We start from the raw sequence: 12,743 nt of genomic DNA on the forward strand, positions 1-12,743 counted from the left end.
TAGAGATGGGGTTTCACCATGTTAGCCAGGATGGTCTTAATCTCCTGACCTCGTGATCCACCTGCCTCAGCCTCCCAAAGTGCTGGGATTACAGGCGTGAGCCACCGTGCCCGGCCATAATTGCTTTTTTAAAAGCTTGTGAAAGGTTCTCCTATGTTCAAAAAAAGGATATTCTTTTAATACAAATAAAAAAATTTAAAAGTAATTCAATATAGTTAAAAGCAAGTTTTGAATGCATCTTGATTAATGCCAAGAATCAAAGTCAGAGCCTCTTGTTCCTGTGATATAGGACTGTAACCTATCCTGCCTTCCCTATCTCCATGCCTTCACCATGTCCTCAGTATGGAATTCCATCCCCATTTTGTTCAAATACCCCTCATCCTTAAAAGTCTAACACTTGCTAGGCACAGTGGCTCATTCCTGTAATCCCAGCACTTCGGGAGGCCAGGGCAGGTGGATCACTTGAGGTCAGGAATTCGAGACCAGCCTGGCCAACATGGTGAAACCCCCTCTCTACTAAAAATACAAAAAACTGGCCAGGCATGTTCATGCATGCCTGTAATCCCAAGAGTGAAACTCCATCTCAAAAATAAATAAATAAATAAGCAGACATGGTGGTGCACATCTGTAGTCTTGCTTACTTGGGAGACTAAGATAGTAAGATCATCTGAGCCCAGGGAGGTCAAGGCTGCAGTGGGCCAAGACTGCGCCACTGCACTCCAGCCTGGGCAACAGAGTGAGACCTACCTCGAAAAAAAAAAAAAAAGAGAAACATTCATTACCTGACATTTTATCAGTGGAAGTTCTGGATATAGAGGTAGCAGAAGCTCTAAATATATAATTAGGACCAATGCCAAAGTTAACACCAATCAAGCCAAAGCAATTCAATGTGCCAAAAGAACTTCAATTAACAATAATTTCTGTAATTTATGAGCTATTCTTGTTACATATATATGTTTACTTACATTTTGAAAAGAGCTAGCCCGGCGCGGTGGCTCAAGCCTGTAATCCCAGCACTTTGGGAGGCCGAGACGGGCGGATCACGAGGTCAGGAGATCGAGACCATCCTGGCTAACACGGTGAAACCCCGTCTCTACTAAAAAATACAAAAAAACTAGCTGGGCAAGGTGGCGGGCACCTGTAGTCCCAGCTACTAGGGAGGCTGAGGCAGGAGAATGGCATAAACCCGGGAGGCGGAGCTTGCAGTGAGCTGAGATCTGGCCACTGCCATCCAGCCTGGGCACAGAGCGAGACTCCGTCCCAACAAAAAAAAAAGAAAAGAAAAGAGCTATGAAAGCTAAAAGTTGTCCCATCTTCAAATGCTCAGTATTTTACCTTGCTACTGAAAAGGAAGTACAGTAGAAAGTATACTGGACAAAGTAAGGTGGGGAGATCCAGATTTTGGTCACAGTTCTCATTTACCAAATATGTGACCCTAGGTAAACTTATGAGGGCCACAGAACTCAAGTTTCTTTACCTTCATAAAGAGGATAATACTACATGGGTTACCAAAATCAAAACTGTTATAAGGATCAAATGGCTTAACATGCTTTGAAAACTGTAAAGTGGTCTACATTCCCAAGCTGACTGACCATTTGGGAAATTTTAAAATATTCCTTCTAGAATATAGGGAAGCCTTTTTATTTTTGCTCATTGAACTTCCTTCCTTAATCATGATTCGCTTTGCCTCCAATCTTAATGTTCTTCCCTTTTTTATTAAACATCAATAATAACAGTAATGAAACTTTCTTTAATTTTAATTTTTTATTTTTGAGACAGGGTCTCGCTCTGTCTCCCAGGCTGGAATGCAATGGCACAATCACAGCCTCGAACTCCTGGACTCAAGCAGTCTTCGTACCTCAGCCTCCTGAGTAGGCTGCCTCCCTCCTGGGACCACAGGCGCGCACCACCTCGCCCAGCTAATTTTTGTAACTTTTATAGAAATGGCATTTTGTCACCTTGCCCAGCCTGGTCTCAAACTTCGGAGCCTGCCTCAGCCTCCCAAAGTGCTGGTATTACAGGTGTGAGCCACCATGCCCAGCCCTTTACTTTCAATAATAGTAGTAGTAGGAACTTCGCAGTATAAGGGACTTTTAGGACATAAGAAGTTAGGTCACTGAGTATTAGGATGACTGATAACGGAATGATTTTCTAGGGTAACCTAATGCTTAGTTAACTAGGTATTTTGAGAGTAACTCTAATCCATTCAGATTACTTCAACAAACACTGATATATCTCCTATCATGATGAGAGGCACCAGGGACACCAAAATGAATTAGATACAGTACAAACTTAGTGGGAAATCCAGTGGGGAAAAAGATATATAAACAATTTTCAATTACCCAGGGACACATTAATTGGTTTTCTGATGGGCCTGTGTGAGGACTAATTGCTTCAAAACATAGACTATGTAAAAACTGATTGGATCTGACTTCTCATTAGTCTAGGAGCTGGGTTCCTGCAAGGCAAAGAGTAGGCTAAGAAGTAAGGGTCTTTCTTCCAATTCTCACAACAAAAATGCTCCTAGATAATCAAATGCTGATTGTAGTTTTGTTGTGACTTATTTTAGTTTATATCCAAAGTCTCTTAAGCAATCTCCTATTCCATTTACTGAATTCTAAGTTGATTTTACTTTGAATATAATGTAATAAATGTTATTATGTTTAGGGCCCTAAAAAAGGGGACAGTAGGGCAAGCAAGGAAGCAGGGATGGAAAGCTTCCTATAAGAGCAGGATTTGGTGGCCGGGTGCGGTGGCTCACGCCTATAATTCCAGCACTCTGGGAGGCTGAGGTGGCAGACCACTTGAGGTCAGGAGTTTGAGACCAGTCTGGCCAAGATGGTGAAACCCCTTCCCTACTAAAAATACAAGAACTAGGACAGGCGCAATGGCTCACACCTGCAATCCCAGCACTTCGGGAGGCCAAGGCAGGCAGACCATTTGAGGTTGGCAGTTCAAGACCAGCCTGGCCAATACGGTGAAACTCTACCTCTACTAAAAATACAAATATTAACCAGGCATGGTGGTAGGTGCCTATAATCCCGGCTACTTGGGAGGCTGAGGCAGGAGAATCACTTGAACCCGGGAAACAGAGGTTGCCATGTGCCAAGATCATGCCTCTGTGCTCCAGCCTGAACAATGGAGCAAGATTCAGTCTCAAAAAACAAAATAAAATAAAATAGAGTAGGATCTGACAAACCTTTGAGCATTCTATTCAACAAAGGTGTTTACTGAGTAAAATATTTTCCCCACCTCAAGCATAACAAATTGCCTATTTATTACTTTACTTTTACTCTATTCTTCAAATAGCTCTTTTCTCTTTAATTCAATAAACAAACTTTCAATTACAAATGGTGGTAAACAGGAAATAAGAAAGAAGAGACAAAGGTCAAGGTCAAGGTCAAGCAGAGTTGTATTTACAAAGTCAGCTGCACCCCAGGCGCGATGGCTCACACGCCTGTAATCCCAGCACTTTGGGAGGCTGAGGCGGGCGGATCACCTGAGGTTGGGAGTTCGAGACCAGCCTGACCAACGTGGAGAAACCCCCGTCTCTACTGAAAATACAAAATTAGCTGGGTGTGGTGGCCTGTAATCCCAGCTGCTTGGGATGTTGAGGCAGGAGAATTGCTTGAACCCAGGAGGCAGAGGTTGCGGTGAGCCGGAGATTGCACCATTGCACTCCAGCCTGGGCAACAAGAACAAAACTCTGTCTCAAAAAAAAAAAAAAAAAGTCAGCTGCACTTGCATGTTTATCACAGCACTATTCACAATAGCAAAGACATGGAAACAAGCCCATCAACGGCAGACTGGATAAATAATATGTGGTATATATGTACACCATGGATTATTAGCCAGACATTAAAACAAATAAAATCACGTCCTTTGCAGCAACATAGATGCAGCTGGAGGCCATTATCCTAAGTGAATTAATGCAAAAACAGCCAAATACTACATGTTCTCACTTACATGTAGGAGGTAAACATTGGGTACATATGGACACAAAAATGGGAACAATAAACACTGGTGACTCAAAACAGAAGGGAGGGATGGAGGGAAGGGTTGAAAAACTAACTATTGGGCACTATATTCACTATTCGGGTGATGGGTTGAGTTGAAGCCCAAATCTCAGCATATGTAATATATCCATGTAACAAACCTGCATATGTACCCCCTGAATCTAAAATAAAAAATAAAAATAAAAAGTTGGCTGACATAGTTAAATATAAAAAGGCAAACCTACTGTAGCCTTCTATACATGTCTACTTTAGAAATGGGAGAACAGAGTTTACAAACAGGAAAAGAAAAAAGAAAGCACAGTTGGCTGAGAAAAAAGACTTTAATATTCTATTTACTTATTTGGGTCCATGCTTTGACTGTCAAGCATGTATTAACAAGCTTTCGAGAAAATAATAACTATATACAGTTCTTTAGAAAAGGCAGAAATTACATTTCATATTTTTAAAATGGCTAGGTACATAGAAAAAACACAGTGAGAATCCACCAAAATATTAACAATGATTATCTCTGGAATATGGGACTGTAAATTTACCCTTTATTCGCATATTTTAAGAACTACTAAAAGAGCAATACATGTAATTGAACAAGAGAAAGTTACCCTTGACCAGTCCCTTACTCCTGCCCTCAGCTAAATCCCGAGTGGGCTACACAGATAGCCACTGTTTGGTCCAGACCTTTTACCTCTGCATTTATGCATATGCACACATGCATATGATGGATCATCTTTTAAACATACAAATAAGATCATATGATAGATATACATAGATATGGTTCTGACACGCTTTTTTTTTTGTTTCTATTTGGAGATCTTTCCATGTCAGTAACAGCTGCATGATAGTCACAGTTAAGATGTACCATAATTTATCCATTCCCCTCCCCAATCCACTTTTTTTTTTTAGAGATGGGGGTCTTGCTATGTCACCCAGGCTGGTCCCAAACTCCTGGCCTTAAGCAGTCCTCCCACCTCCCAAAGTGCTGGGATTACAGGCATGAGACACCACATCTCATGTTTTCTCCCACTTTCCATTACTGCAAACACTCCTGCAAATTACAGGTGTATACAATAACTAAATGCTTTAAATTTTCTATATTCGTAAAAGTTTAAAACTTTTTAAACATTAAAAAAATTTCACTTACTTTGGATTGGAAATAAATGTTTCAAGATAGTTCTCTTTGACATCACCCATTTTACTGCAGCTACAGCCATGGTGTTTCAAGATGCTTATCAAGTGGTATGAAAAAAGATGTTCTGAAGAGAAATTGCTTTTAACATCTGCTTCTAGGCATACCAATTTCTACTCCTGCCGAAGAGATAAAGAAAAATCAGTGCTACCTATGGTAAACTTAAGTTAAATTAAACACCACAAGAACAAGGGAACAATCACTGCCTAGAAGTCAACTGAAGCAATGCTTTTAAACAACTTGGCAATTCACACGATTTAACAACAGGACGAAGAGCAACACGGTCAAAATATAAGATCAGAACCACTGGAACTATGTCCATTACTATTTATCCTAGATGCAAACTTCTCTGCACCCAGTGCAGCTCCTTCTACTTACTGAATACTCAGTACATGTGTAATTACTCTTGAAACAGTCATTCACAAATGGTACACAGAGTATTCATTCTCATAACGCTAGCGTGTCTGTGTACAACCTCCAAGGTTCCATATACAAGATACTACGTCACTTACAGTACTATCCTGTTTCTGATTAAATATTTCTGTCTGCCCTGAGCCATTAATATAATAATAAAGAAATATCAAACAAGAAGGCCTATCCTTAGCCTATTAAATACTCAATTGGAGGAACTCATACAAATGCCCTCAAGTCCCAGATAAAATTTCACCATCTTATATGTGTATAAGGTCTTTAACTTTCCAAGGTACTTTCGCCACCATTTCATTTTGCTCTCGTATTAATCATGTGATTATTCTGATTCATGAAGAAACTGAAGTATAAAATTTAAAAGTCTTGCTTCCAAGGACTTTAAAGTCAGTCACTGCCAAACTGGGAAACTTTATAACAAGTCATTAAATGATCCTCAGTTTCTCCAATGACAAAGTGGGGAAAACCACAATCTTCATGGGCTGTTGTGAATAAATGACAAATAACCATTGTTAAACCTTGTTTTTAATAGTCTTCAACGACTATCCGTGCCCTTCCCCCAATAGTGATAAAAGGGAATTAGGACACAGGTCCTCTTATTTGCTAGGCTAAATCACTCACACTGATACCTTGCACTGCCAGTACATTAACACTGCTAACCGTGAGCTCATAAGTGTGCTTTTTAGTTTATAATCCACTTTCATATACATTACATGCTCTGACTTTCACAAGTCTGTGAAGCAGGCATCTCCATTTCACAGATTAAGAACAAAGGCTCAGAGAGGTCAATCGATTACTTGACCAGTATATCGTTGCTTAATAGGTGACATGCGTGGGACGTAAACCCATGACCTCTGACCACGAACAGAACATCTTGGGGGAAATTAGGTCCCCTCTGTCCGAAGCCCAGAGGCAAGCACACTCTGCTGGGAGTCAGATTATTCACCCCAGGAAGATCATTTCAGAGGTCAAGTCCCTTGGCCCGGAATTCAACCCCAAAACAAAAGCCACATAGCCTCTGAGGGTAAGAGGTTTGAGGAGCAGGCTACCAGGAGCACACGGACTCTTCGACCTAAATGAGTCCCTAGAGCCACAAGCTGCATCAGCCACCCCCGGGCGTCCGCCAGGTAACGAAGGTGGCGCTACAGGAAGCGCGCGGCCATATGCCGGCCCTTCTGCAGGAAGGGCAAAGACTGGGGATGCAGGCAGCCTCGCCCTGCCGGGAACGACAGGCGGGAGACCTCGACACCTGCAGACAAACACTGTGGGCCTGCCTAGCTTCGTGGGAGTCCTCGACAGAAAGACTAGAGGGAAGCGGTTACCTTGACAGCTTCTCACCACGAGCCCGCCATCTTGTTTCAATCCGGGTCCCAAGAAACAGCGCCGCGCGCGCCCTCCCGGCCGCGGGGCACTCTGGGAAATGTAGTCTCCGTGGGAGAGCAGCCCGGTCGCAGAGGGAAAGCGGAGTCGTTGCTATGGACTCTTGCCTTTATTTGTAGCAGCATGGCCGCAACGTTATCAAGGTGCCCAGAAAAACAAAATCACTGCCCCAAATACATACCCTTAGAAACTAACAAACTTTTTTTTTTTTGTGAGGCAGTCTCATTCTGTCACCCAGACTGTAGTGCAATGGCTCCATTACGGCTCATTGCAGCCTGTACCTCCTGGGCCCAAGAGATCCTCCCACCTCAGCGTCCTGAGTACCTGGTACTACAGGCGCACACCACCACACCCGGCTAATTTTTTAATATTTTTGTAGAGACGGGGTCTTGCTATGTTGCCCACGCTGGTCTCAAGCGATCCTCCCACCTCGACCTCCCAAAGTGATGGAATTACAGGCCTGAGCCACCATGCAAGCCTACAAGTACTTTTTAAAAAAATTATGTTAATATTCAAAGAAATCGTAGATTGCCCTTTAGTAAATGAGTTAAAGTTTCTCAGGGGAAGAGACATTCCAGAGAAGCCCTGAAATGTGTAGGTTAGGAATTGGACGTTTGGAATCAGAACGTGAAGAGGCCCTCCACTTGGAGAACCTGGCACTGTGCCCTCAGAACTGTGCTGGCTACCTATTATGGGAGGAAGTAACTATGCAGAATCTTGGACCTTGCCTTCCATCTCAGGAGGAAGGAAAGGCCCCTGGGCCTTTGCACTCTCTGTTCCCATTGCCAACAATGCGCTTCTCTCACCTCTTCTCTTGACCTTACTGTATACAGGCCTTTCTCAAATATCATCTTAGAAAGGACCACACCACTAAAATAGCCTCACCCACCCTTATTCCATGCCCCCCTTTATTTTCCTTCAGAACATTTACCATTACCTGACTTTATATTATTTGTTTGCTCGTTTAACTTTTTTTGTTTGTTTGTTTTTTGAGGCAGAGTCTCACTCTGTCGCCCAGGCTGGAGTGCAGTGGCATGATCTTGGCTTACTGCAACCTCTGCCTCTCGGCTTCAAGCGATTCTCCTTCCTCAGCCTCCCGAGTAGCTGGGATTACAGGTGCCCACCACCACACCCAGCTAATTTTTGTATTTTTAGTACAGATGGGGCTTTGCCATGTTCGCCGGACTGATCTTGAACTCCTTACCTCAGGTGATCTGCCCACCTCCGCCTCCCAAAGTGCTGGGATTACAGGCGTGCGCCACTGCACCCAGCCTCGTTTAATGTCTCTTATGCTGGATAATGTAAGCTCCGTGAAGGCAGAGACATATGTCTATCTTGTTCTTCACCATGTGCAAACCCAGCATCTCAGACTGTGCTCGGCCTCATTATAGGTCTCCAGTAAGTGTTTGCTGAACAAATGAAAAGACTAGATAACATTGCAAGCATCCAAGACAGCAGACGATTGGCTGGTAAAGCAGAAGTGGTTGCCTAGAAATTCCCTTTTACCATGATTTGCAAAATGTTGCTTTTGTATATTTTTCTAAGAAAGAATCTATAACTTTTAGTATGTATTCCAGGGAATTGATAAACCTCTCAACAAATTAAGAACCATATTCCTGAAGTGACAAGTATTGAAAGTAAGTGAACACAGATCACATAGTAAAGAAAACTGAATATGGGCTGTGTAGTATGTCTCCTCATTTCCCAGGGAACATCAGGAGGCTAATCTTTGCTCTTGTAGAAGCCCACAGAGGGTCCATCTGTGTCCTTTCCAATCGTGTCCATCCTCCAAAGCTACCCATGAAGTCTTTCTGGACTATGCAATAGGAAGGGACAGAGAGGAGAAACAGATTTGAATGAGCAGTCAACTGGACTGGTCGAACATTCCCTGCGTAAAGTGTAACAAGAATGGATCAAAGATTATTCCAGATGTCAAGTCTTGATGGCTGTGAGCAGAGTGGGACCAGTCCCCAATAGGGAGACTCACTTAGTGGGACCAGGGAAGGTCTCACAAAGCTGAGACCGGAAAAGAAACCAACATTTCTGGGGGAAGAAAGAGGAGAGACAATTTAGGCTAAGCAAGGGAACAACCTACACAAAAGCTTTAATGTGGTGGAAATAGCTTACCATATACTGGAGTAGGGTGGACAGTGTGGAGAAGAGTGGCAGGAGATGAGGAGAGCTGGAGCCAGGTCATGTTGGGCTTCATAAGCCTTGGAGGGGTTAACACGGAGTTAGGACACAGGACATATGTAGAGATTAAATGGAGTAGGTGGTGCTGTGTGCCTGTAGTCCTAGCTACCCTGGGAGCAGGAGGCTGAAGTGGGAGGATTGCTTGAGCCCAGGAGGTCAAGGTGGCAGTGAGCTATGATCGTGCCATGCACTCCAGCCTGGGTGACAGAGTGAGCCCCTGTCTCTTGAGATTTTTACACAAAAGAAGTGACATAATTCGATTTCTATTTTTAAAAGATTACTCTGGCTGCCCTGGGAGGAGTGGTTTGGAGAGTGGCAAGACCGCAGGCAAGTCTAGCAAGGAAGCTACTACAGTTCTGCAGTCAATAAATCATGTGATGGAGGGTGGTGGCAGTGGAGATGGAGAGAGAGAAAGAGTCCAGATGTATTTTAAAATTGGAAGTAATGACTTAACTTGCTGATGGATTGATTGAGAGAGAGGAAGACACTTCAGGTGATGCTTTGATGACTAGCTTGACAATGGCGCCATTCATAAGACAAGGAAGACTGAGAGAGGAGCAGGTTTGGGGAGTCTGATGAGGGCGGAAATGCATACTTTTGTTTGGGAGTTGTTGAGTTTGAGATGGCTCTGAGACACTCCAGTGGAGACACAAAACGAGGCAGCAGCCCGGCAACATAGTGAGTGAGGCCTCATCTCTACAAAAACTCCACAAAATTAGTCAGGCTGATGGTGCGCACCTGTGATCCCAGCTACTAAGGAGGCTGAGGTAGGAGAATCGTTTGAGCCCTGGAGGTTGAGGCTGCAGTGAGCTGTGGTCGTGCCACTGCACTCCAGCCTGAGTAACAGAGTGAGACCCCCATCCCCCAAAAAACAGAAAACAAAAGGCAGGTACTTGAAGAGGTGTGTTTGGAGAGTAGAGGTTGGACTAGGTATAGAAAAAAAGATAAAGGGCATGGAGGCTGGCCCCAGGGAATTCCAACACTTAGAAATCAGATGGAGGAGGATAACCTTGAGCAAGGGTCTCCCAGGAGTGGCAGTAAGAAAGGTAGAAGGAAAACAAATACGACAATGTCAGAATAGTTAAGAGAGGCCACGTCACAAAGTGTTCCTAACTTAAGAGTTCAGTGCTAGCAACTTATAAAGTATAATTTCCAAAAATACAAACTTGAAATACCAGCAAATAACTTACATTGACCTACATAAAAGTGCTTTATTTTATTTTATTTATTTATTTTTTTAAGACAGTGTCCCGCTCTGTCACCCAGGCTGGAGTGCAGTGATGTGTCTTGGCTCACTGCCCGCCACAATGCCCAGCTAATTTTTGAATTTTAGTAGAGACAGAGTTTCAGCATGTTGGCCAGACTGGTCTTGAACTCCTGACCTAAAGTGATCCGCCCACCTCAAGTGATCCGCCCACCTCAACCTCCCAAAGTGCTGGAATTATAGGCGTAAGCCACTGTGCTCAGCTACAAATGCTTTAAATTCATGCTAGTAAAATGACAAAACAGACAAAATTCTAGGACTTTGGAATTGGCATCAAATGACTTCGGTTTAAAAGGGGATTGCCTTTTCTTCTGTAACTTCCCAGAAAAAAAAGTCATTCTTTGTATCAATCAGAGAGCAAAGATTCCAGAGCAATCTTACAACCAAACTATGAGAATGATCTTTCTGGCCAGGTGCAGTGGCTCACACCTGTAATCCCAACACTTTGGGAGGCCGAGGCAGGCGGATCATGAGGTCAGGAGTTCCAGACCAGCCTGACCAACATGGTGAAATCCCGTCTCTACTAAAAATACAAAAATTAGCTGGGCGTGTTGGCACATGCCTGTAATTCCAGCTACTCAGGAGGCTGAGGCAGGAGTATCGCTTGTACCTGGGAGGCAGAGGTTGCAGTGAACTGAGATCACACCACTGCACTCCAGCCTGGGCAACAGAGTAAAACTCTGTCTCAAAAAAAAAGATCTTTCTAAACACTTAATTATTGTGACTGTCATTTTACAAACAGAAGTGACAGAGGCACAGAGAGGTTAACAACTTGTTCAAAGTCACACAAGTTACTGTGCTTTGAACCCAGGAACTACTATTACCAGTGCTCGTGAACCTAACCTCTGTGCTAGACTGAGCCATGCTTATTTCAAAATACAAAACATAGATGAGACTAGGTGCTGTGGAGTGCACCTGCAATCCCAGCTACTCAAGAGACTGAGCGGGGAGGATTGACTGAGCCAATGAGTTCAAAACCAGCCTGAGCAACACAGCAAGATCCCATCTGAACAACAAATAAAACAGATTTTTAAAAAATGAATGCAGATTTAAAAAACAAAACCCAAGAGATAATCACTGCTAACATTTTGATGTATAACTTTTCACTTGACATTTCTTTTCTTCTTTTTCTTTGAGACAGGGTCTTGCTATAGTGCCCAGGTTGGTCTGAAACTCCTGGCCTCAGGCAATCCTTCTGCCTCATCCTCCTGAGTAATTGGGATTACAGGCTTGAGCCACAGAACCTGGCTCTCTTCTTATATCTATATTATGATAATAGCTAACATTTATCGAGCACATTATGTGTACTATTCTAAAGTTCTATGGCAAGTAAATGGTGGAGCTGAGATATGAACTAGATAGCCTTATTCTCCTTCAGTCTCCCTTTCTTTTACACAAACACATTATTTTTAGGTTTTCTCCTATTACTGTTAATATGCATATGTAAATAAGTATACATATACATGTATGCACATATTTTTTTCCTATGAACACCCTATATATTGTCAGTGTAGAACTACAAGTCTCCTAGAGATCATCAGGACTTAAAGGGTTATTTCGATTATTAAAGATCTTTGCACTGGTTATGATGGCTCATGCCTGTAATCCCAGCACTATCAGAGGCCAAGGCAGAAGGATCTCTTGAGCCCAGGAGTTTAAGACCAGGCTGGGCCACATAGTGAGACCCTAAAACTTAAAATTTTGTTTTTTAAAAATGAAGTCTGGGGCCAGGTGTGGCAGTTTATGCCTGTAATCCCAGCACTTTGGGAGGCCGAAACAGGCAGATCATGAGGTCAGGAGTTCAAGACCAGCCTGGCCAACGTGGTGAAACCCCGTCTCTACTAAAAATACAAAATTAGCTGGGCATGGTGGCGGGTGCCTGTAATCCCAGATACTCGGGAGGCTGAGGCAGGAGAATCATTTGAAGCTGGGAGGCAGAGATTGCAGTGAGCCGAGATTGTGCCATTGCACTCCAGCCTGGGCAACAGTGCGAGACTCCATCTCAAAAAAAAAAAAAAAAAAAAAGAAGTCTGGAAGTCTGGGCATGGTGGCTCCCACCTGTAATCCCAGCACTTTGGGAGGCCAAGGCAGGAGAATTGCTTGAGCCCAGGAGTTCGAGACCAGCCTGGGTGACATAGTGAGACCCCTATTTCTACAAAAAAAATTAAAAAAAAATTAGCCAGGTGTGGTGGCATACACCTCTAGTCCCACCTACTCAGGAGGCTGAGGTGGGAGGATCACTTGAGCCCAGAAGGTTGAGGCTGCAGTGAGTCATGATTGC

At 43.4% G+C, this 12,743-nt stretch overlaps 1 protein-coding gene across 5 annotated transcripts in view; it reads right to left on the reverse strand.

Annotated features, from left to right (window-relative positions):
• Nucleotides 1–7,012, reverse strand: part of MRPL42 (mitochondrial ribosomal protein L42) — a 37,032-nt gene extending 30,020 nt beyond the window's left edge. For 2 of the 5 annotated variants that reach the window (XM_011993171.1, XM_011993169.1), the window contains exons 1-2: nucleotides 6,948–7,012; nucleotides 5,155–5,318 (exon numbers count right to left, since the gene is read on the reverse strand). In XM_011993171.1, the coding sequence (XP_011848561.1) occupies nucleotides 5,155–5,224 (70 nt within the window). In that variant the 5' untranslated portion in view covers nucleotides 5,225–5,318; nucleotides 6,948–7,012. Of the gene's footprint in view, nucleotides 1–4,156; nucleotides 4,178–5,154; nucleotides 5,319–6,547; nucleotides 6,552–6,947 lie in introns of all 5 variants that reach the window. The other 3 variants (XM_011993168.1, XM_011993170.1, XM_011993172.1) reach the window with 3 other exon arrangements.
• Between the last annotated feature and the right edge of the window lie 5,731 nt (nucleotides 7,013–12,743).

This window comes from Mandrillus leucophaeus, unplaced genomic scaffold (genome assembly GCF_000951045.1).
Source record: "Mandrillus leucophaeus isolate KB7577 unplaced genomic scaffold, Mleu.le_1.0 Scaffold427, whole genome shotgun sequence".
Lineage (NCBI taxonomy): Eukaryota > Metazoa > Chordata > Mammalia > Primates > Cercopithecidae > Mandrillus > Mandrillus leucophaeus.